This window comes from Pezoporus wallicus, unplaced genomic scaffold, assembly GCF_028554395.1.
Source record: "Pezoporus wallicus isolate ANWC-B61680 ecotype Strahan unplaced genomic scaffold, APGP_CSIRO_Pwel_v1 contig_8803, whole genome shotgun sequence".
In the NCBI taxonomy this organism is placed as follows: domain Eukaryota; kingdom Metazoa; phylum Chordata; class Aves; order Psittaciformes; family Psittacidae; genus Pezoporus; species Pezoporus wallicus.
Genome location: NW_026635049.1, coordinates 1,123,680 through 1,147,669, shown reverse-complemented (window position 1 = coordinate 1,147,669; position 23,990 = coordinate 1,123,680). Strand labels below are relative to the sequence as shown.

Here is a 23,990-nt window from a genome sequence, read left to right as displayed (position 1 = left end):
CCTACTACACCAAAGAGTTCTGCTCACTGCTGCTTCACGTGGCCTCTGCACGCACACAGGGCTGGGTTTTTGCTGTCCAGCTCTTCTCCTCATGACATCTATTATAAATTGAAGCAGGGCAAAGGTTCAGCAGACAGTTAGAAAGCTTCTCAAAGCGCTGATTCTCTATGGAGCCAAACTCATCTCTGTTATAATCAGACATGTGAACTAATTACCCTTGGATGTACTTTCTGATGCTACCAGTTACACTTGAAAAATTGCCTAATTAGCATTCAGTGGTGAAAGGCTCCTTCCTTTGTCCTGAAGAGGACCTCAGCACACAGCAAATAGAGGGCCAGCACCCACAGCTCAAACCTGATTATGCTCAGATCTGGGGAGAACCCAGAACCTGTTCTCCTTTCAGCCTGATTCCACCTCTGGTTTTGCCACTGGGTTTAGGTTCAGAGGAGCACCAGCAGTTTGATTACTTCCCAACATTCCCAGGGTCTCTTGCTGCTGCTGAGGGCAATCAGCCTGACCCCCTGACTTAGTGTAAATCAGGAATAATACCTGTGATATCACTTGAGATACACTGCTAAGAAAATAAGGTGAAAGAAGAATCAGGCCCCCTAGGAGTGAATTTTCTCCTGCCTTGCCATTTAGCTTTCTTTTTTCCAAAATCCATTTAAAAGGAAGTGCTTCAGAGAACAGAAACAACCACAGATGTTTCAGAAACTTCTGCAACTGTTTGGTTGGTTTTGTTTTTTCCCAAACCCAGCTCTGAAAGTGCAGAGGGATGTGATATGAGCAAAGAGATGCATTTGCTTTGACCTGAGTCACGAGTTTGGCTGATTCATGCTAGCTGAATGCTCGGTTCAAAATCACCAACTTGGACAAGCATTTGGCTCCAGACCCAATTTCTGTTTTTTTTTTTCATAACAAGATCAAATCAATCTTGGAGTGGATTCATGTGAACAAGGGTCTCAGAAAGCAGCTCTAGGATCCCAAATGTTGTGGCTTTTTGTCCTTACCAGCCATGTGATGTCCCCACAGTACTTAAGAGTGTGAATTCAGATGCAGCTTTACAATGAGAAGACATAAGGAGCCTCAGAGAGAAGAGGTCTGTGTTTAAAGTGACCTTCTCTGAGCTATTTGGTAGCAATGCCAAAGGGGATGTGGACAGTGTGATTACACAAGGGTTGAATTATTTGGAGAGTACATTCCTTTTTCCTTTGGGATGTTTTAAAAATGAAATGGGGTGGGTTGTACCACACTCTTCTGTGGTCTAGCTCCTCCAATTCAAGTGTTCAAAGAGCCTGGGAGGGACTGATCCATCAGGAAACCCATTTCACATCCCAAACGAGCTCAGCGCAATGAAGGAGGAGAGTGAGACACAGAATATGTGATTCTGCACTGGGGCTGTGCAGAAAACCCAGGCTGCAGTGGTTGTCTGCTTGACATACAACTATTTTCTGCTTTGGGATTGGGGCTAAGATAAGCAAAGCCTGAGCTGGGAAAAGCAAATAATCTTGGGGAAGATCATGATTTGACAATATAAGACACTGGGAAAGCCATGTACCTGCAGGCTGGGGATACCATCAGGGTCAGCTATGAACAAGAGAAACTGAGAAGCCTCCCGGGGAGCTCAGGGGCCCGTTAACCAGGTGGTAGATTGCCTTCATTCACTTGTAGTGTGACAGTGCTCATGGTAAGATTGAGAGTTGGAAACAGAAGCTAGAAAATTACAGACTAATACCATGAAGTTAGGCTCATCATTGGCTGAATTAGGAGTCTCTCAGGCACTCTGATTAGAATTTAGCGTGTAGAAAATACTGTTTGAATCAATAAAACCATTTATGGCAAAACTTGGAAAGGACCAGGAATTCCAGTGGAAGTAAAGATGTCAGCTTCATCTGACAGTGGGATATTACATTCTGTTTCTTTTTTCTTTTCTTCATCATACTTGGTAGAGCTGTGGATCTCCCCTGCACCAGTTCAGGACAGCAGAGCTGAAACAGGAAACCTGACCACTCTCCCCAGCATTAGCATGTGATGTCTGGCAAGAGTCTAGACTTGCATCCTGATTGTGCACTGGGAAGTGGTCATTCCACCCCAGTATAATTGACAGACCATGTCTATACCTTCATTTCATAGTTAACGGCATCCCATTATTATTTCACTGGCCAAGTGCTTTGCTTCTGTTATTTTTCCTCTGAGTTTTTGCCAGCTCTGCCACAGGCATGGGCTAGGAGCCCAAAAAGTTCAGTCATGACTCTTCCTTCATTACTGCATGGGGCTTGCTCTTCAAACATAACATTAGAATTAGTGAATTAGCATTACCAAGATGAAAACCAGCTTGGCTGGCACTGACCCACCTCATGTGGAGACAGGCATGGGGGTGTTTCAGAGCCTGGCTCCCTTCAGTTGCTGTTGTTTAGAGACTGGTTCATTGGAATGTTTCACAAAGCTGCATCTGTTCACCTCTTAGAGATTCACTCCAGCTTAATAGGAATTAAATATATGAAGGTCTGAAGTGCAGCTTCCTGGTGTCCTGAGCATTCCTGCTGCAGAACTGAGCTGGAGTTAAGAGTGAGTGAGCATGAGTGAGAAGGAGGAGGTGCTGCTAATGGGTGGACTGGCATTAGCCTCCCTTCTCTGCAGGAGCATAATTGCTAGGAGACAATTAGTGACCATCTTTAAGTCCTGAACGTCTCCCTACCTCTACAGATCATTTGTGACGATAGTGACTTACATATTCCCTACAAGAACTCACAGACATTTTGAAGACCAGACTGATGTCTCTCTGGCATAGCTCCATTTCTCTGTTACACAACCAGGCACTCACTTCATACAGGTGGCCCTGCAAAGAAAGGCACAAGAAATTCTTCCTTGTGTATCATGGTGGCTATGTCAGACAGCCCATCCTCTGTTCTCCTTTACTTTATTGAAGGACCAGTCCTGATGTTCTGGAATTTGTAGGAGGTTTTTTTAACCTCAGCTGGAATTTTGATGGAGAAATTGAATAAAAATTGAAAATGCTTCTCCAGATTTCATCCAAGAAAGGGCAGCAAAATAGCCAATCATACTCTGTTGTATATCCTCTTGTGATTGTTTCTTAGTATTTATCCTGTTTGATTCACATGAGGAAAGGGACGTAATTGACAGCATTCACCCGTTTGAGCTGTCACCAGCAATAATCAATAAAGCCATTCCCCCTGCAGCTGCCCAGGATGGCAGCTTTTCTCATTAGTCAGCAATCAATATCAACCCTTAAGTTAATAATATATTATGGTGGCATTATGGCAGCTGGCGTTGTCTGTCCTTCCAATTGAAATTAACATTAAGGTTCCTTGGAATGAAAAAGAAGGCAGAGGGTGGAAATCAATAGCATTGATTTCGGCATCACTTTTTGAAAAGACTGATCATCATCTTTGCTGGCCCTGGCAGGAGGCTGGTTTCACTCTCTGTTATTACACTCACAGGCCCATCCAGGAATGAAAAAGAAAGAACTGCTTTGATTTGCTCACCTGAAGTCTGCACTAAGCCTGAAGGCTGTGGGATAAATGCCCTGTGGCACTCTTGGGGTCTTCTTATGGCTTGGAAGGTGCTTTGGCCTTGTGTCTGATTGAGAAGTAGTTCCTAATGTTCAATTTAAAATGGAAAAGACCAGGTGCAAAGGCAGAGACTATAAAAATGTCCAGACTTTCCTTTAGGATGCTCTTTAGCTGAGGATCTGAAGACTTTAGAAGGCAATATTCTAAGTGTCATACATTGTAGAGGATCGACTGTACTCATTGAATGAGCCGAGGGGCTGGCTGGCTTCTCTGTTTTCTACACACCCAACTTCAGTTTCAGGCTGCTCTTGTGGTGATCCAGAAAGACACTGTTGATGGAAAAAGTACAGTATGATAGCAACAAGAGGCAAATCCTACCTGCGTTCCTTTCTAAAAGGATGGTGAGACTATGTTCCTGCTAATGCTAGGCCTATGTGCACTTCCACTGCACCTCAGTGTGGAGTTTCATGGACTTCCCTTTTGTGTTTGACAGTGACTACAGGTATGTGGCTGCTGCTCTCGCCGTCATGAGGAATGTGACTCTGCAGATCAACGAGCGGAAGCGGAGGCTGGAGAACATTGACAAGATAGCTCAGTGGCAGGCCTCTGTTCTGGACTGGGAGGTACAGTAAATGCTCAGCCCTCATTTTGGTGCTATAAACCTGGAAGAGGTAAATTCCAGGCAGCTGGTGAATTATCCAAGACAGTATAGTTCATTTCACGCAACCTAGACTTGGGATTAAGCTTGGGACAGAGAAGACATATTTAGGGAGTTTAGAGATGGTACTTAACATGTAGAACATGAATAGTACTCTGAAGAAAATCTAGGGTCCAGTTCCAATTTCATCAATAGAAATCTGGAGTAAGTTTGGCAATTGTAATGCTGTTGTCTGGGGATTAAGTGAGATTTGGATCAAACTATGTGCATTCTGGATCTGTGCTTTGTTTTTAGGGAAGAAGGAAGGAAAAAGGTAGCAAAAAGGCCTAGGAATTGTGACCAGTTAAGAAAATAGAGAAAACTCTTCTTGAAGCTGCTTTATGATTACAAGGCAAAACATTATGCTGAAGTTAGAGCTGCTATTTGCACATTTAAAATGAGTACCCACTCAAAGATATTTCTGAAGCAACCCTGTATGTACTGATCATGTAATTAAGGAGCTGAGAAAAACAGGCAAGGCAAAGTCAGCAGAGGGATTCCTCACCAGCAGGCCTCCAGTCTCTGGCGTTTTTGCCATGTGTTAACAAAAAAGGCATCCTAAAACTATGTTCTTCTGTTCTTTTCATCCTGATTTTGTAAAAGTCATTGTATGAATGTGATCTGTAAATAGGGCTTTGAAGCAGAGCAAGGACAAATGCTTTTGTAAATCCCTCTTTGTGTTATCACTCCGTGTGTTTAGTAAGTAGATATTTAGAGTGATGGAACAACCTTTTTTTTTCCTCACAGTTATGAAGATCTGCAATAACTCCCCATTCAGGTCAATGAGCTCATACTATGTAGATTAGTTTATGGGAAAGATGGATTAATCCTTTAATTAGTTTTTTTCCAGAAAAGACCTAGGAAGGCTGGAAGGAGAGGCAGGGAAATGCAGGTGGATCACCTTCTGATTGTGTATCCTCCTTGATCGGATTAGTTTCATTGCTGTAATGAAGGTTGGATTCAGGCTGGAATCTCTTGCCGAAACCCATAAATGCAGCAGTCAGAGCTGTTTGTTAAGTCATGACTGGCTCTGGGAGCAGAGAACGAAGATGATTTGCTTGGTTGTTTTATCATTGTTTACTGTGAAGAAACCTCTCGTACTGACATGCAGGCTCGTTTTCAGTATCAGAAACTGCTCTCAGGGAGGCACGGGACCATCACATAGGTAGTCAGCCTTCAGAGTAGTCCATGTGATGAGCTGATGTGTGTCATTTATAAGAAATACTGAGACCCTCATTGTAAATAAACCTAGATTAAGGACGGATCAATTCCAAGTCAGTAATATTCATGTGTGAATGCAAAGTCAAGGTGACCTCCACATAGGATCTATGGAATAGCAGTTTCTTTTTCTATTCCATTAGCTGAGTTGATAATTCATTTTTATTTAGCCATATCCTCGATAATTCATTCCTGCTTAGCAGTACCCATTCTTTATCTCTATCCTAACCTCAGGAACTTGCCAAATCATTCCTCCAGGCTTTTTTCAACTACTCCAGATTTTAAGCACAATATTACAGCAATGTCCTTCAGCTTCTCATAATCTAGCAAAACCACTCAGAGATCTGATGGGAATACAGCTACTGCCCTCATTCAAAGGAAAACAACCTTCTTGTCATTTCTATTCTGTATTTTGGATCAAGAAGAGTTGTGATGAGAATACTAAAGGATGAGAGCTGGGTCCAGCAGAGGACTTCACTGCTTCATTCTTTCCTCTAAAGTAACTTCTGAATCATCAGATGCAGCCCCTACTTCACAGATGTCTGTGTAATGGTCAGAAGGATGCACAAACCCCCAAATACTCAGGAGTTAACTGGTCTAATGTGGGAGAAATCAAAAGCAGTGCCACATGCTTAGATCTGTCCTAGATCTGTCCTAGACCTTTAGGCATTGCAAACCCAAGCTGCTAACCTCCAGAAACTCCACTCAGCTGATGTTTATCTATAGGATATGTGTACCAGGGCATAGACCATCAGGAGTTGATATTTTACCCAGCCTGTAAGGGTTGAAGCCCTCATCTTCTGCATATAGGCAGTTATGGAGTGGAAGAGGATTTCCTGGTATGTCTCCCTGGCTTCTTCCAGTCTATGGGGAATGTGCCTTTGTTATATATGTCCAAGGGTAGAACCCACAGCGTTACTCTCCCCTCCTTCTGTGGCCTTAATCCTCTGATTAGAGTCTGTGCCCAAAAGTGCTCCTTTTCTGTCCCTTTGTGTCTTCTCTCTGTTTCAGTGAGCACTTAATAATAAACAGGATGAGCATTTGCAGAAGCACAAAGCTGATGGCAGGTCACTTTGAATTGGTGTTCTCCAGCAAAGATGGCCTAGGAATCTTGGTCTTCTACTCTCTGATGGTGCACTTGGTGAATTATTTCAGCAGCAGAATGTTAAGCACATTGAGATCTTTCACTAGTGCAATGTCTGGTTTTCCTCAACATCTCTAGACCAACCATGTTGATTCTCTGATTTGAAATTGCGTTTTCATCTCTAAATTCACCCGTGTTTTGCAATGAGATGTTGAGAAAAGGCTGTTAAAGGAGAAGAAAACCCCCAAACCAAAGAATAAATGTTTAGTGAGTGGATATTTGACACGTCCTTGTATACAAAGTGTGTGCACACATTTTTCTTGCAAGGAGAGGGTGTTATTGAGCCTGTGTACATATTGCTGATCCCGAAACAAAGAGAAAAAGCAGGGGCCATGTCCTAGCTAAGTTAAGCAGAAGGGATTTTACTGAATCCCATGGAGTTGCGCCTGTGTGTTTCAGGATTCATTTTTATCCCTCAGGATTTTCTGCATGGCCTCATGAAGGTGAATTTCAGGGTCAGTGTTTGAAAAATGTGAATATCCTCGAGTTAACCAGGCCTGGGTTTCTTTTCTCCAAGAAGTCATATAGGCAGGGGCGGAGGGGTTAACTTGCCAGTGGGACCCTGACTCTCATGGCACCTGATAAGCTGTGGCAGTCAGGGCATGAAGTCTTAAGGAATTATTGGCAGCTTTGACAGCTTTATGCAAGTAATGACTGAGCAGATTCTTAAGGGAAGATTCTGATCTCACTGACAGCTGTAAATGAGAAATAATCCCCATCACTTTGAAATGTGTTCCTGTATAATTCTTAGGAGCGTGGTCCTGACCAAAAAGCCTGGCTTGGCCTGTTGCCACCTATGACTCACTCCTTGATTTTCTAACCTGAATTTCCAACACATAAACAGCCCTGGAGAGGTGCTCTCCCTGCCTACACTGAATTCTGTAGTGCCTTTTGTCCTTTCAGTTGTTAATGGCACAGAATGTAGGGCTTCCACCACCTCCCACAGAGACCTTTCAGTGTCTGAGAGCTCTCCTTGTTATGAAGTGTTTCCTGATGTTCAACATCTATTTCCCTTCGCTCAGCATCATCCCCTTCCTTGTAGTTAAATACCCTCAGATCAAAACAGTGACATTTAAAGGCAGGCACGCAAAACCAGCACAAGAAGTTAGCTGGAACGGGTTCAGAACAGTCCATGAAGTCTCCTCTGGATCAGACTTCAAACAGGCCAGAGCCCATCCTGGGCAGTCTTTACACACTCAGTCCCTCCTTGTGCTCTGAGAGAGAGTTACAGATCTCAAAGGTTACTGGGTAATATCTACATATGTACACGCACAACAGTACTATAAAGAGGTGATTTCCACAAAGCCCATCATCATTTTGATGTTTGGCACAGGAGAGAGCCTTGTTCATTTTAACTTGCCATTTAAACGGCTTACTTTGGTTTATGTAGATACCCAGATATCTCTACCAGAGATTCCCATGGCTGTTCACTTTGGCAGGTTTCAAGAATATTGAATTTACATGGAGGGGAAAATACATATAATTGAGAACTACAGTGAACACTGTTCTTTTAAATGTCTTCCCATTCTTGTTATTTGGTGCCCTTAATTACGTAATACATAGTTGTGGGCCTCAGCCTAATATTACGTTATTGAATCCAAGAATGACATGAAAGAAAGAGATACATGCAACCAAAGGAGTGTTTTCAAAGGGAGGGCAGCCTGATGAGAAACCCTCCTGGGGAAAAATCGCATCAGGGACTGAAACACATCCTTCTTTGCGTATCCTTCTTTTCTTTTTCCTTTCCCCCAGCAGCAGAAGGTATCAAAAATGAGCCCGTTGAAAAGGACAACGTTTCTCTTGCTTTCTCTGATCTTTGTGTAGCCCAGAGTGCTAATCAGCCTGTCAATCTCTAATTAAAGAACAGCAGTGGCAGGCAGAAGAGAGCCCTGCTTGCTGAATGTTAACTAGAAAAGGGGATTTTGTGCCCAGTGGTGACAGCAAAGGATCATGTCAGGAGGTGGGCTCAGGCACAGGGGTGTGGGTCCTGTGGCTGATGAGCATTTCTGAGCCTGGGACAGCATTGCTTTTGGGAAGAGGGAGCAGAGCAAGCTGGGAAGTGTAGCCTGCTCCAGCTTGCAGGGCTGTGCCCTTCCTTCTTCTGTTGGTGCTCCCAACAGCCTTTGTTTCCTAACACCAGTAAAAACCCTTTGGTTCTCCCCAGTTCCTTCTTACAGAAAGTGGTGGTCACCTATAGCATAACTGGGGAGCTGATGATGGGCAAATTCCATAGCAACAGAAGAGCTGACCCTCTGCTTCAAGTTGTGGTTAGCCCTTGGACTTTATATGTCAAGCTTAAGGGAGCAGGAAGCGTCCATCCAGCCTGGATCTAGGTGACCTGCTCGCATTACTGCACACTAAGTAGTTGGACTCTGCCTGTGTCTGCATGAAGAAGAGAGGAGTCAGCTTTCTTTTTCCTGCCCTTTTTATGTAGCGGGATGCACAGTGAAACCCTTGATGCAGGCTTAGGATTTTTATTGCAGGCTTAGGATTTTTATTACAGGCTTATAGGAAAAGAGACCTCAGGAGGCCATCTAGTCTTCTCTTGGCCATTTTGCTGCTCTGCTCTGCTGAAGTCAGGACATCTGTCAGTTCAGAGTAACTGAAAGTTCAGTCTCTTCCTTTTCCAGCAGTGTTTCTCTTAAATACAAGAGAATATGGATGAGCCTTGCTAGGAGTTGGTTGGAAAAAAAAATGGAAAAGGTTTTTCTTTTCCTTGTTTTGTATGGGATTGGAGGGATCCAGGCCCAGGCCCAGCTTTAGAGAAGGACCTGAGAGGCAGCGTGGAAAGCCTGCCTCAAGTCAGGACCCACTACTGGGGCATGCTGGGGTAGTCAGGATAGCAGTGGGGCAGAAAAAAACTCCTCACCTTGCCCACCACCTTGCAACTGACCCTGTGAGCCCCCCAGTAGGAACACTCCACCAGCAGAAGACAGTTCCTGCTGTTCAAAGAGGGGCTAGAACTGTGTTGGGGGGGGGGGGGAATGCCTTTCAAGGTTCACTGCATCTGCTCTGGGAGGCTCCAGTGGCACAACCATGCTGGTGAATTGCTCTAGCAGCCGAGGGCTTGAGGAGCCGGCCAGGGAGATGCTGCTACCATGGGCTGCAGGCTGGCCAGTATGTTGCTATCCAAAACTGTTTGCAGTATCTCTTCCCAAATTTGCTAACCCAGAGTTGGAAATCATCTCTTGCCAGCCTATAGACTGTACATATAAACTCTTTTCCCAACATGAGAAATGCAATACAAATCCTATCGTTTCAGATCCGAGTTTTGTTGGGTTATATTGCTTGCAGGGACTACACAGTTTGGATTCAGCTAATCAAGTAGAAGTGTTTACAGAGCCCTCTGTGTGTCCTCAGGCTTGAGATGCTACCACAGGAGTAAAAGACAAAACTGGCTTTTCTATTTTTAGCAGCCAGCCTCTTCTAGGGTCGCCCCCTCTCATAAAAGCTCCCATCCATAGGCTTGTATAAATCTTCTTCACATAAGCTCATATTTAGCTCACAGTTTCTCCTGTGTTTTCTTCAGAGGCTTCTTATCCAAGGGCTTGCACATACCTGAGCTGTTGCAGCAGCACTCAGGTCCATAGTTTCTAGCCAGGAGGCTGAAATCAGACCCTGACTCTTGAGACTCTGCATGATGCACAGCCAGTCCCTTCTGGGAATGACCCTCTGTGTTCCTGGGAAGTTACCCCTAATGAGGCCATCAGATACCCAACCCACAGAAGTGAGATAAATACCTCGCTAAGGCGATTTGAAAGCCTGTGCTGCAGCATGATGATGCAGAGACTTAATGAAGTTGCTGTTGTCACAGGGCCCAGGGACTCAAGCAGTCACTTCCAATCAATGCTCAGAGGTTAATTACACATTTACCTGAGCAGCAGCCTGAAATCCTCACCAAGAAATTAGGAGTGGGGGTGACTCTGGGTTGCTTTGGCACCTACAAGTGTAAGCTCCACCAGAGAAGCATGCTGATCTACATATCCCATAGCTGCTGAACCTTTACAAGCTGTTTGCTGAGATTTGGGGATGGTCTGGTCCCAGAAATTGGTTCTAGTTTGGCATCAAAGCCAGAACTGCGGTAGTTTCAGAGCCAAAAAGGAGGGAATAAAGCTTTTCTCTCCCTTGCTCCTGCATCCTGTTCCTTACCTGTCAGCTGAAGTCATCCTGATTATTCCTTCTGTGGTGGTTCAGAGCCACTGAGATGCCCACAGGGCCAGTGAGGGTGAATTCACCCTTTTTTTTTAATCCATAGATTTTAATTAACTTTTTAAGGAGTCCAGCTCGTCCCAATTAGTGGAGGGTGAGTGCATTTGTTCCCTTGCAGAGTGGGAGAGCGGGTGCCGTGTTTGCAGGGCCATCTGCTCATGAATCCTTAAAAAAACCTGGGAGAGGAAAACAAGCGTTAGCTGGAGGCAGAGGAAGGGTGAGGGCATCCTGGCAGCCGGCTGTGGGAGCCAGGCTGGTCCTCACAGCTTCTGGGAGATGGGGAGCTCTAATGAGCTATGGGAGAAGGGACTGGAACCGCCTGAACAAGTGGGAAGAGGCAGCAATCTGGAGGGCTGAGTTCTGGCAGCTACATGGGCAAGGGAATTGATAGCCCAGTGTCGATGACTTTGGGATTTCAGGAGGGGACGTGCCCTGGGATGCTGTTCTAAAGGGAGCGGGTGCCAGGGAATTTTTTACCCTGAGTACAAAGTGGCTCTGTCTTGGGCAGGAGGAAGGGGCTTTGCTCTCAGGATGCCATCAGCACCTGCAGCAACTTCCAGGGTCTGGGGTAGCTGTAGAGGAGGGAGCAGGAACAGTATCTGGACCAGCCAGATACATCATTGCACTGTGAACCATAATGACCATGCTTTGAGTGTCCACACTTCCCTTCCTTCAGAACTATCCCTTATTTCCAGTTTCTGGCCTGAAGTCAGATAGGTGGTGGCTTTGAGAGCTTCAGAAGGGCCAAAATCTCATTTAATTATTGCTTCTCCCCATGCTGCAAAGAGAACCATGTCCTCTGCCCTGGCTGGGAGCAGAGGTTTACTCGGCCTCCTTCTCTGTGCCCTCCAGGGAGATGATATCTTGGACCGCAGCTCAGAGTTGATCTACACGGGGGAGATGTCCTGGATTTACCAGCCTTATGGACGGAACCAGCAGCGTGTTTTCTTTCTCTTTGATCACCAGTTGGTTCTCTGCAAGAAGGTAAGGACATCCAGGGGGAAAGCAGCACGGTTAAGGACATACTGTGGACAGGCTTTCCAGTCCAAAGTGGTTTGTAGAGCAAGGTGGCTGTTTGCTTCACATGCAGAAGAGGACATGGATGGCACTGAGGAAGGGCAATCCACAGGCTAGAGATACTGAGTTACAGGATGGTGAGTATACTGTGATAGAGAGATTTTTATGCTCGTAGCAAATCCAGCCTCCACTTGTTCATTTCATGCCTTTTTCTCATGCACCCCTTGTTTGGCTCATTGCCTCACTTCTAGTTTGAAGTTTTGGTTGCTGCATATGATTTGGGAGTCGACAGCCCTGGAATTTCTGTATGAACTATGAAGCCTGGCTCTTGGGCAGACAGCTCAATTACTGCATCAAATGGTAATTGCTGCCTCTCAAAGAAGTCTCAGGCAGCCGCCTGGTCCGTGGCAGGGTGTATGTGCTGTCACTTGGTGAGATGCATTTTAAAGCTCATGTAGCTGCTGTGCTGGATTTTACAGGGCACATCTCTGCCATGAAGGCAGAGGAAGGTAGTGAGGAATGCTGATGCTAATGTGGTATAGTATTAATAGCAGCAGGTGAACTGTTTGGGAGCAGCTGTGTTAAACAGCAGCATCACAGCTGTACTGCTGTAGTACTGCTAAGGTGATCCCAGCTAATTACTATCACAAGTGTACGACGTGAAGTGACAGAGCCCATAAGCCCTGGGTGCCTCTGACCAGGATTCACTGACATTCCCACTGCAGCCCTACAGATAACAGAGCTGAGGGAGTCCCCTGGCCCGGCTTCAAGTGGGAGCGAGGGTGAGCTGCAGGCAAACACACCGGGGCCGTGTTCCTGTCACATCTCATCTGCTAAGGACAGGTTGAGACCGAGCCGGGCGCATGGCAGCCCCCGGAGGAGAGCCGTGTCCCGCAGGAAGCGGCGTGGGCCGGGATGTGGGAGGCTCCTGAGTCACGGCAGCATCACTGCCCGTTGCCGCGGTGTGCGGCGCCGCGGCCAGTGCACTTCAGTGGGTGGCACTTTCTGCTCCTGAGTCATGCTTGACTGAAATCTCACCTTCTGGAATGCGGGTGCTTGTTTTTCCCTTCCTCATTGCCTTTTGCTTCTTTCCTGGCTCTGTAAAAACGAAACCAGCCATAGGGCAACAGTGGCCAAGTCGGATGTTCAGAGCACTGTCACAATGAGCCTGGCAGCATGCAGCTGGGGTTAGTTTTTAATCTTGACCTCCTACACTTTGTTTGTCACCCTGAATTTCCAGTTCCTAAGGCAGTTTGGCTTGCACTGCGTCTGATTCAGAGAGGTATTGAATGTGCCTTTACCTCCCACTAAAATCAGAGCTGGGATTTCCATGGTCATTAGTGTGACTGGAGAGTGTTCAGCAAGTCCCAGCAGCCTGCTCGGGCTCCAGAGGTTTTGTCCATATGCAAAAAGTTTTGGTGTAACACTGTCCTCTTCCCTTATTCAAAAGGCATGTGGTGGGGTGTGTGTGACAGGGCAGAGTGTGGTGCCCCATCTGGTGAACCTGCTATGAGGGCACATGGTTCATACCTTGTAGTAGGTTCTCCTGCGTCTTTTTCCAGCACCAAACTGCAGTTGTTACTTTTCAGTGTTGGGGTAGGAAGGAGATGGGGTTGCAGCTGGATTTTCCCATCTTGATAATGTTTTGCGTGGACATTATTAAGGAAGATTGTCTGAGCATGGAATCCAGAGGAGTGTGAGCTCACATTTTGGGATCACACATCCTGTATAAAATATATCTGAATGATTTATAGCCTCTGCTGTCTTGACCCTTGTGTCAGGCTTTGCTGTTACAGATCCCAGCAGGCAGCCATCTAGCAGAATAACCTCTGCTTTAGAGCCAGAGCACTGTATCCTGGGGCTTTCTTTGGGCAGCACTTATTATATCATGGTGCAGGAAGCCTTCCTTACCCCATGCTTTAAAGTTACTCTGAGGGGTATGAAATACGCCCTGCATATCCCCAGGGACCACAGGGATCCTGGCCAAGGATGGGCAGAGCACCGTGTCCTGGGATATTTGCTGCACAGCCTGGTGCCAGGCACAGGAATTCAGGTGCTTGTGCGTGGCCTGAGCTCAGTGCTTTGATGTCCCACTTCAGCAAACCCTCAGGGAGCTGGAGTTGTCTGAGTCCAGAAGGGAATGTTTGAGATTTCCAGAAGGCCTCAGAGCTCAGACTGGCCCAGGGCTGCCTCCTCCCCTGCCTCCTGTACAGGGAGAATTAAATCCTTTAGACGTTTCCAAAGCAGGATCTGACCTCCAGGCACAGACAGTGAGAAATTCATGGACAACCTGACCTGTTTTGCATACGGTTTGTTTAGTCAACGAGCCTGATCAACATACCCAGCTTTGGGACCACTTAGAATGGACATTTCAGTGAATCTTCCTCTTCAGAACATCTGCGTGTGTGGGTTTGCTTCAGATACAGTAAATTAATAGGTGTGATACATCCTCAATCGTGATGCAGTCTATTTGAGAATAGGTTTGGTTTTGAAGTATAATGCTTGAATTTTACCTGTTTGTTGGTCAAAAGAAATTTTTAATAGAAATAAGGAACTAAACCCAGATCCATAGTTAAATATATCACAGATAATTTAGTTTGATGGGAGCATGTTAGATACCCTGAGAGCATCTAGAAGACAAGCATTTATTTCAAACACCTCCCACTCCTCCATCTCTTCATTGCAGTTACCTGCACATCATCCTCACCTCCACGACTTGTTGTCTCCCTGGTACGTGTCTGCACTGCAGCAGCTCTGTGCTGTAGAATCCCCTAGTAATACACATGGATTCTGTGGCAGACACTTGATTACATGAGTTGCTGGTGGACCAGATCCTGATCTTCGCAGGTTGGAATCACCCCTTGTATCTTATTGCTCACTCATCTCCTAAAGGTGATCTGGACTCAGCAGATGGGTGGGATGGACTGAGAGCTACTGGTGGAGCACCTTCTCCAACGTGTCCATGTTTTCTTTCCACTGGCTGCATGTCCTAGGATTTTCCCAGGGGTTTTTGCAGTGTGAGCTGAGCCAAGGGCCTGTCTTTGCAAATGGGCATACAGGCAGCTGGTGGTTACCGGGTTCATGGTTTGTTTGCATGCAGAGGGCTGGATATTAGGATAGTCGTTAACATGTGACTGTCTTGAACTTTATGATTGTATTAATCTGACTATGATGAACTAGTCATTAATAGAGTTCAGCTGACAGGAAGGGTGTGATGGCACTGCTTGGATCCAGCCATCCCTGGTAGCCAGTGGAAGTTTTGCTGCCTCAGACTGAGAAATTCCGAATGCATTTCCATGGCCACCACGTCTGGGAGAACTGACAGGACTTCAGACCTAGTTTGTGAAAATGAGTAATTATAAAGGGCCGCATTCAAATGTGCTGACAGATGTTACTGCTGTCAGAAAAGGTATATTTATGTCTCCCTTCCAAGCAGGAAACTTGCACTGAGGTTTACGAGGGCTGCATGAAGAGCAGTGGCAGCAGGTGGGGAAGCTGACATTATAGCAGGCAGCTCTCCTCAGTGGCAGCCAGCTTCTAGAGGGAGAATTTCATCCATCAAAATGATTTCTGAGCTTTACAGATCTCTTCGGTTAGACTTTGCCATCGGAGACGGCGCTGGTTCCCTCAGTGTCACCACCAAGTGAGAAGTTTAATAACATGAAATGGTCATGCTGACCATTTCAGTCTTTAATAAAGTGAATGCTGAAATAGCAGAGGGTGCAACTAGGTGCTGCAGAACATTCCCAGACCCTGGCTCAGAAGGGGAGCACTGAGCTGGTTTGGATGTCTGCAGTCCCTGGTAAAGAGCCACTGGGAGAGCTCATGATTTAGATCTTTGCAAAGCTGGGGAACTTTTAGCTATTGGATTAATGTCAGGCTCTGCAAATGAATTTTCTGCCTGTGTTTCCTGAACCAGAGCTGGGACGTTGCAGTGTGCCTGAGGACAGAGTGGTGCTCACTTCAAGAGAGGCTGTCACTTGGTTACCCTAATGCAAAAATGCCTTTCGGAAAGGAAGGGAATAAACTCTGTAGGAAGCAAGCACTGGCCTCAGCTTGACTTAACTGTATGTCTATAATCAGGAAAGAAGAATACATATTCCAGTATGCTAACCATAATTACCAAGAAATGAAGTCAAACCTTGATGATGGTAGCATTAAAAGCTGTTGCCTTAAAGGCACAGGGTCTACTTTTCTTATCACCCTCAGGTTGAGAGAGTTTGACACAGGCATGCTTTAAATTAGCAAATCACAGTACTTCACTTCCAGGCCTGTGACACACAGCATTAATTCTGATCATGGCTTGTTATGCCGGGGGATGCTCGAGGTGCACTTCATGGAATAGATGAGGATCTTCCTTTTTCTCTTCTTGGATAATAGTTTGGATTTTCCAATGGGCTCAAGAGCGCTGTGGCATTGAGGATGGAAATGACAGTATGAAATATGAGGAGTTAACAGTTTCTGCACCAAATGATGCTTTTCTTTCATGAGTGGTGGAACAGCCCTTGATGGGGCTCCGTGTTTAGTGTTTGCTGACAGCACAGAAAGATCAGTGACTGTATGAAACACATTTAGTTTTCATTTTCAGTTTTTATGTGTCTCTTGTAATCAAAAGGCAATGCAAACTCCAGCTTGTGGTTTATTGCTATTGCTGTCTTCCCTTGAGCTCTCGGAGCAAAGCAGGTTGGATGTGAAGCAAAATGAGAGCAGTTTAATAGCAGTCGCCAGACAGTCAGCCAGAAATAGCACTGCTATAGGAAAGAGAGTAAATAAAATAATCCTGTCAAACCCCACTGCAGTTCAGGTTTCCAAATGGGAAGATAAAAGAGACATTTCTGAGCCCTTTTAGTCTACTTCCCATATTGCTTCTGTTCAAAATATGGGGGGGATCTTTGCACCAAAACAATGGCCCTGCTTTTAGTACGGGCTAAATAGGTCTCTCGGGGCCAGCTGAGAGTCTTGTTTGCAAACACTGAGCAGCACGGGGACCATTCCTGTTACTTGAAGTGTTTTTTTGACCCACAAGGAACACTGGTTGACTTGTACAGTACATCCCACCCCTTCCCTTTCCCTCCCAGTAGCACAGATGTCCACAAACTGCCCTGGTTTGGGTGAGTCCTGGCTCCAGCCTGCAGCAGGGTGGGAATGGGCAAAATATGAAAGCAGGTTTGTAGAGAACAGGTTCCCACAGCCTGGTTCATGCCCATTGATGAGAGTGGCTGCAAACAAGGTTTGTGTGGGTCCAGACCATAGAGCACAGCAAGGAAGTTTGATCTTCCCATTAGTGTCCTTGGCTAGCAGCTAGCAGAACACAAAGGATGAATTCCAGCAATTGACAGGATATGTATTAGAAAAAGCACTTTAGCTTTCAGATACGGCATATTCAAGGAAAGGAAACATTCCTTTTCATGGGCAAAACAGTCCTGTGTGCTTTGCTCAGTGACCCTCCGTGGTGAAATCCAGAAAGGGTTGGATTTAGAGTCCTGCGCAGCCTGTGCTTTCTGGGTAGAGAACAGGTTCAGCCTACCCACAGAGCCACGCAAGAGGCAAGATGCCGTACAATACACTCTGTGCCTAGTTTTATCGCTCCTGGGATTGCAGTGGGTGTCAGTTTGGCTCCCAAGCCCAACCTCTAGAGCTGAATTTCTAACCCCTTCCTGCTGTGGCCTTTCAGCAGCACAAGGTTAAGCCCCTGGGAGCAAACTGGCAAGAGTTGAGTGAAGAGCTGAGTGGCTGCAGGAGGGTTCCCATCTCCTGTGATTAGCTCTTTGGTTACACACTTGACCTCACCAATGGGACTGGGCTTGAGGTGGAACAAGGCACCAAAATGCCACCGATGTTCTACTAAATACATTGAGCAAAAATAGCATTTCCCCAGCAACGCTTCCAGCTCCAGTCCTCCCCCTCCGATCCCACACTGCAGCTTCATGGAGCTGGCAGGAATGAATCAAACATCTCTGCCCGACTCGGGAGACAGGCACTGCTGAATAATCCATCAGGAATGTGCCCAGCTCCCCAGCACAGCTGTGCTTGGGCAAGGAGGAGTTACCTGAACTGCTATCACAGAGGTTTCAGCTCCCCTCGACCCATGGCAGCCCTGAGGATCTTGTACCAATGTGGCCTATCCTAGGAAGCTTGTGGTAGGAAGCAAGTGGCTGAGGTGGTGTCAGAGAGGTGTTGCTACATGCCCCGATCTAATAGGATCCATCCCTCATCCCATTTCCCTGCTCCTAAAGGCAGACTCATCCCAAACTGCTGTGTCCAACAGTGATAGCAGAGCTCAGTTAGTGCTATCCAGTCACAGCAGGGCTTAAGTTTATTTCTGGTATCAGAAATGCAGGCTCTGAATCTGATGCTCTTGTGCATCAAAAGCTTCCAATGGGTCTTTCACTGAGGACTTATTTGCAGCTCCGAGCTGCACTGTAAAATTAACCAGCATCATTATCCCATTACAGAGATGGGGAGGGACTGAGGGGGCAATTCCATGTCACCCAGAGACCCGCAGCCAGTCCCAGCCGACCTCAGGAGCTGCGCTGCAGAGCCCAGGACCTAGGGACTCCAGTGGGGAATTCCCCCCCCCCCCCCCCCCCCCCCCCCAGTCACTTTGAAACCGCTCTGCCATGGGAATGTGCAGGATTTTGATAACCAGGACCAATAACCTACACATGCAATTGAGGAGCTTGTGTCAGGTCATTCTGTGGTTGGCATCTCTTGTATTGTCAGCTCATAAGAGGGATCTGGTGACTCATGGCTGGAAACTGCTTTCTCCACTTGTGTTTTACAGATGGTTTGTTTTATGCATGAGAAGCAGCGTGTGACCCAGGATAGAGTAAAGCACAGCCCTTGCAAAAACGTGCCTAAAATCAGAGCCCTTGGATAAGGCCTCCCCATCCATCCTCACACATCACCCCCAGGAATAAATAGGAGGAGTTTCTGAAATGGGTGATGATGGCTGCACAAAGCTAATGGGCACAAACTACCTGGGACCTCGTCCTCTCAAGAACGTACCTGTGCCCCTGATGGAGGTGAAATTCCCTCCTCATGTGCTGTGCAAGCCATTAAATAGCTTTTAATTCTACTGCCATTTTGCACCAGCAGTTGGCTGCGTAGGCACATTGCTGTCCTTGTGGTTAGTATGTAATTACCTCTGCAGCATCACGGGAGGGTTTGACTCTTACAGGGGCTCGCACAGCCACAGTCTGCAAAGAGGTGCTTGTGGCAGAAAGGAGGGATTGATTAAAGCTAGAGAGCAGGAGGGGAAAGCAGTGCTGAAGCCAAGTCCAAGTCAATTTAATTGAACAGCCTGATTTACAGGGTAATCCTTCCTACAGATATCAATACCCACTGCAATAATCTGGGGGAAGGTGCATAATTTATTGTGGAAGGCACACCCAGCTTCAGGTTTCCTAATGGAAGTTCAGCCTTGGTTTCCTTACAATGGGCACAAAGGAGATTTCTTTCTTCTAAGAACAGCTAGAAAAGGTCTCCCCCCTGTCCTGCCCTTCAGAGAAGGGACAGTGAAATGGGGTAGTTAAACTGGAGTGAGAGCAGTAGGTACCCCCAGCAGGTCATACAGGCAGGCCCATCCCCTGAGCACAAGCACTGCCTCAGCACGAGCACTTCAGCTGTAAGCCCCCAGCGCGTGCAGGGAGCAGAGTGTGGTAGGTTTATATAATGTGTCAAACCTTGTTCTGTGCTCCCATCAAATTTGGCTTCATCTTTTCCTTATGAACCCTTCGTACCTATTACGTGAGCAGACTGCAGAGCATTGTTCACAAGAGCTTAATTAGCCTCAGCTAGGGAAAGAAAAGGAACTCACAGAAGCTGTAGGGTAAAAGAAGATCCTGTTTAGACACATCAGTGCAGATGACCCAGATGCATCCATTTCCTTCCTGTGGATGCTGCCTGCAGAGGCTGCAGGTCCGTGTCGCTGTTCCTCGTGTCCTGCTCTGAGCCTTGCGGCTGCATCCCCAGGTCCATCCAACCCCACCTGCTCTCACCCCATGCTCTGCTCCATCTGTCACCTTTGCCAGAGGCATTACCAAGACACAGCACTGGGAAGGCCCCGGGAGATCAGCCATTCCCTTTGCTGGGTTAAGTACACTCGGATCATCTCCGATGGATGTTTGTCTAACCTCATGTTTGACAGTCTGCTTGGAATGCCAGCCCAGGGCTGCCCTGTTTTGCCTGTTCTGGTGTGGAAGGACGCTTACAGCTTGAAACATCTTTTTCCAGGTATCTCATTCTCTTCTCCCTTGTGGTAAATTAAGCCAAGCCACAATCAAAATGGGGAATAATTGATCACCAGCCTCTGTGGAAGAGAAGCAGCTTTCACGTATTGGAATATCAATAGCACATTCCTTTTATTTATGGCCTTTCTAGATTAAACAACTCCATTTCTTTGGCCTTTCCCCACTGAGCAGGTTTGGAAAGTCTTTTTTTGTCTTTTTACATTTTCTTGCTCTTACCTGCTTTAACTACAATAATTAATGTTGTGTGACAGCTAGAACTGGCCAGTGTAAACCAGCCACTAGTCAGCCTGGTTTAGCAGGGTAAGATATAATGTTGTACTAACAGAGCCAGTATATAAAGGAGGGTGAATTCTATAGCTTAGTAACTTCTTCCTCATTCTCTTGTACATTATCCCTGAGATAACCAGGAGCAGCAGCAGACCTTGTTTGCTGTGTACCTCTCATGCAACTCAGATGAATTCCTAAATGTTATTGAAAGCCAAGTGCATTTGAAGATGCTTTGCTGAGGAGCTAAGTAGAATCATAGAAACATGGAATGGTTTGGGTTGGGAAGGACCTTAAACCTCATCCAGTTCCAGCCCCTACCACAGGCAGGGACACCTTCCACTAGACCAGGTTGCTCCAAGCCCCATCCAACCTGGCCTTGTGATGTATAAGTATATAAATGTAATAATGTTACTTTTTATGAGCTTTTGGAACCTAAGTGATAAAATACTCATGGATCAAATAGTTATTATGCTTCCCATACTATGGGTGTCAAAATGTAGTCAGTTGGGGGATAATATCCATTCATTGCGCAGTAGGGAAGAAGGGAATAGTGGAGTAGGAGATGCTGAAGCCACTAAGAAGGACATGGCCCAGGTACAGTTATGAGTCTGTGACATGGACTGAACTGTCTGGAGGCCAGGGGGCAGTGGGTGTCTCCATGTGCAGACATATGCTGCTCACCCCACAGCCTAGTTGGGGGGTGGTCTGGGGGTGAGCAGCAGGGGGCAGAATAGTTTTAGAGGCTCCAGGCTCCTGCCCAGAGCCCGTCTTATGGTGGTTCATGTTCTCTGGCAGATCCATGAGCAACTTGGCTAAAAAATGATGATGTACCATTTATTTCACTAGCTTAATGATTGGTTTAAACCAATACCTGCAGCTTGGCTTTAGAAAACCTCACTGCTGCGTCTTACTTGAGTAAATAAAGACTATACATTGGGTTTATGTTTCCCCTTAAATTAAATCTTTGACCTGGCGTTTACCTTCAGGGCACCCTCAAAAATAAAAAGGTATTTAAGTTAAACTAATGTAATAACCCTGAATATTTGCTTTTGAGAATGGGCAGGGCAAGGAAATTCTGATGGTGTGTTGCTAAACTTGGCTTTTTAAACCTGTGTACACCTTGTAACTTGGATCACCTTCTGTGGCCATCCTGTGCTGTTAGTGTTCTGTTTCTGATCATTGTTTTCTGTTAACTGTTCCTATAAAGACACAGGGATCTTTACAGGAGCCAGGGTTCTTCCTACACCAGTATGGTAGCAACAGTCAAATGGGAGAGGAGATGGGGTTGAGGGGGTTTGGTTGTAAAGGTTGTGAACATCAAGAGGGGGAAAAGAAAAAATGTAAGCTGGATCAAGAGGTTAAATCCAGGAGTAATGGGACAGAGACAGGTTGGGGGCTCTTTGACCTGAGAATCAGGGTGATTTGCTTGCCAGCAAGTTGGATATGAATGGGGAATGGTTCCAAGGGGAAGGGATGTCAGAATGTGTTTGGAAAACAGAGATGGTCATTGCTCACTCTGCCAGAACAGGCCCCAGCTGGTTCCTCAGGATCTCTGCTCCTCCTCAACCTGGTTTGCAGCACAGGAACCCCATCAGGCCCTGTACTTTCTGGTGGCTCATCCTAAGAAATAAGACTTCCCATTGTGGAACATGCTGGAAGGACATTAACCTGCTCAAAGGCATGCAGAGAAGGACTGGGGGGTGTTGCTTGATGAGAAAATGAACATGAGCCGGCTTCAGTGTGCGCTCGCAGCCCAGAAAGCAACCGTATCCTGGGCTGCATCAAAAGGAGCGTGATCAGCAGGTCCAAGGAGCTGATCCTGCCCCTCTACTCTGCTCTCGTGAGACCTCACCTGGAGCATTGTGTGCAGTTCTGGTGTCCTCTACATAAAAAGGACATGGAACTGTTGGAACAAGTCCAGAGGAGGCCACGAGGATGATCAGGGGCTGGAGCACCTCCTGTATGAAGACAGGCTGAGAAAGTTGGGGCTGTTCAGCCTGGAGAAGAGAAGGCTGCGTGGAGACCTCATAGCAGCCTTCCAGTATCTGAAGGGGGCCTATAGGGATGCTGGGGAGGGACTCTTCATTAGGGACTGTAGTGACAGGACAAGGGGTAATGGGTTAAAACTGAAACAGGGGAAGTTTAGATTGGATATAAGGAAGAAGTTCTTTACTGTAAGGGTGGTGAGGCACTGGAATGGGTTGCCCAGGGAAGTTGTGAATGCTCCATCCCTGGCAGTGTTCATGGCCAGGTTGGACAGAGCCTTGGGTGACATGGCTTAGAGTGAGGTGTCCCTGCCCATGGCAGGGGGGTTGGAACCGGATGATCTTAAGGTCCTTTCCAACCCTAACTGTTCTGTGATTCTATGATTCTATGCCTGTGAGCAAAATTTGAAGCACGAGGATTTGTATTTTGTTCCCATGTGCCCATGATCTACCCTGTTTGTTTAGCCAGCAAGAAATGTCATCACAGCAGATGAGGCTTGAAGAATCTGAACAGGATTCGCCATGGATTCCCTGCTGAGTTCAAGCTCTGTAAGTACCTTATGATCAACCATCTCTCCTTTTCTCTCTGTAGGATCTGATAAGAAGAGATATTCTGTATTACAAAGGTCGCATAGACTTGGATAAATATGAAGTGGTGGATACAGAAGATGGGAGAGATGATGACTTCAATGTCAGCATGAAGAATGCCTTCAAGCTTCACAACAAGGAGACTGAGGAAATGCACTTATTCTTTACCAAGAAACTGGAGGATAAGTTACGATGGATTAGAGCTTTCAGAGAAGAAAGGAAGATGGTAAAAGAAGATGAAAAGATAGGTGAGGAATATAAAATGAATCTGAAAGGAGATTGTTGGTATTGCTTAGTTTAGCCCCAGCTGTTGGAGAAGCCCAATTTTTGGTACTAGAATTACAGTCCAACCTTGTTCAGATGTCCTTGGTTGCTCTCACAGTCATCAGTAGGTCTCTTTCCAGTTAGTTTTGGCCCTCAATAATACCCACAGCTTCAAGCCTGGACCACTGTGGGCAGTTTGGGAGGAAGAAGTCCTTGGCCATCTGACCGTAGAGTCTCCTGGCTGCGTCACTTCTGCTTTTGTTAAGCACATCTCACACAGAGTAGGAGGGTGGCGACGTCGGTGGCGTACCAGCCATGCCCTTCCCTCAGCATCAGCCCATGAGTTGACTGTAACTAGAGTCAGGTCAGGATCCGTTTGTGCTGCTCAGCTGTAAAGCACTCGGCCTATTTATGATACTTCATAAATAATAATGGGTCTCATCTTACTTTTCACACAGCCCCTGCACCAGTGAGGTTAGAAAGAGGCCTGTCCCTGCAAGGAGGATTTGCTGTTCAGACAAATACCTCCCCGTGCACGCAGGTCTGGGGGGGCTGCTTGGCCTCCCTGGGCATTGTGTGTTTGCCAAAGAGTGCAGATCCTTTCCTCCCCTCCCCAAAGGACAGGGGCTTTATGAGCAACCTTCTGAATTGTGTTTGCCGTGTTCCCTCTTCCAGGCTTTGAGATTTCTGAGAATCAAAAGCGGCAAGCGGCAATGACAGTAAAGAAAGTCAGTAAGCAAAAAGGTAACCGGCAACACGCACCCTGCCTGGTGATGTGAGGGTGGAGCGGGCTGGGCTGAGTCCTGCTGGGTTAGG

General features: G+C 46.4%; 1 protein-coding gene across 11 annotated transcripts in view; it reads left to right on the top strand.

The window, feature by feature from the left end:
- ARHGEF9 (Cdc42 guanine nucleotide exchange factor 9) overlaps positions 1-23,990 on the top strand; it is a 164,578-nt gene that overhangs the window by 122,182 nt on the left and 18,406 nt on the right. For all 11 annotated transcript variants that reach the window (XR_008971164.1, XM_057400902.1, XM_057400884.1 and 8 more), the window contains 4 exons: positions 4,027-4,156; positions 11,654-11,785; positions 22,915-23,158; positions 23,850-23,918. Coding sequence is in view for 10 of the 11 variants with exons in the window: in XM_057400902.1 (XP_057256885.1) it covers positions 4,027-4,156; positions 11,654-11,785; positions 22,915-23,158; positions 23,850-23,918 (575 nt within the window). In the remaining variant the exon portion in view is untranslated. The remainder of the gene's footprint in view (positions 1-4,026; positions 4,157-11,653; positions 11,786-22,914; positions 23,159-23,849; positions 23,919-23,990) is intronic.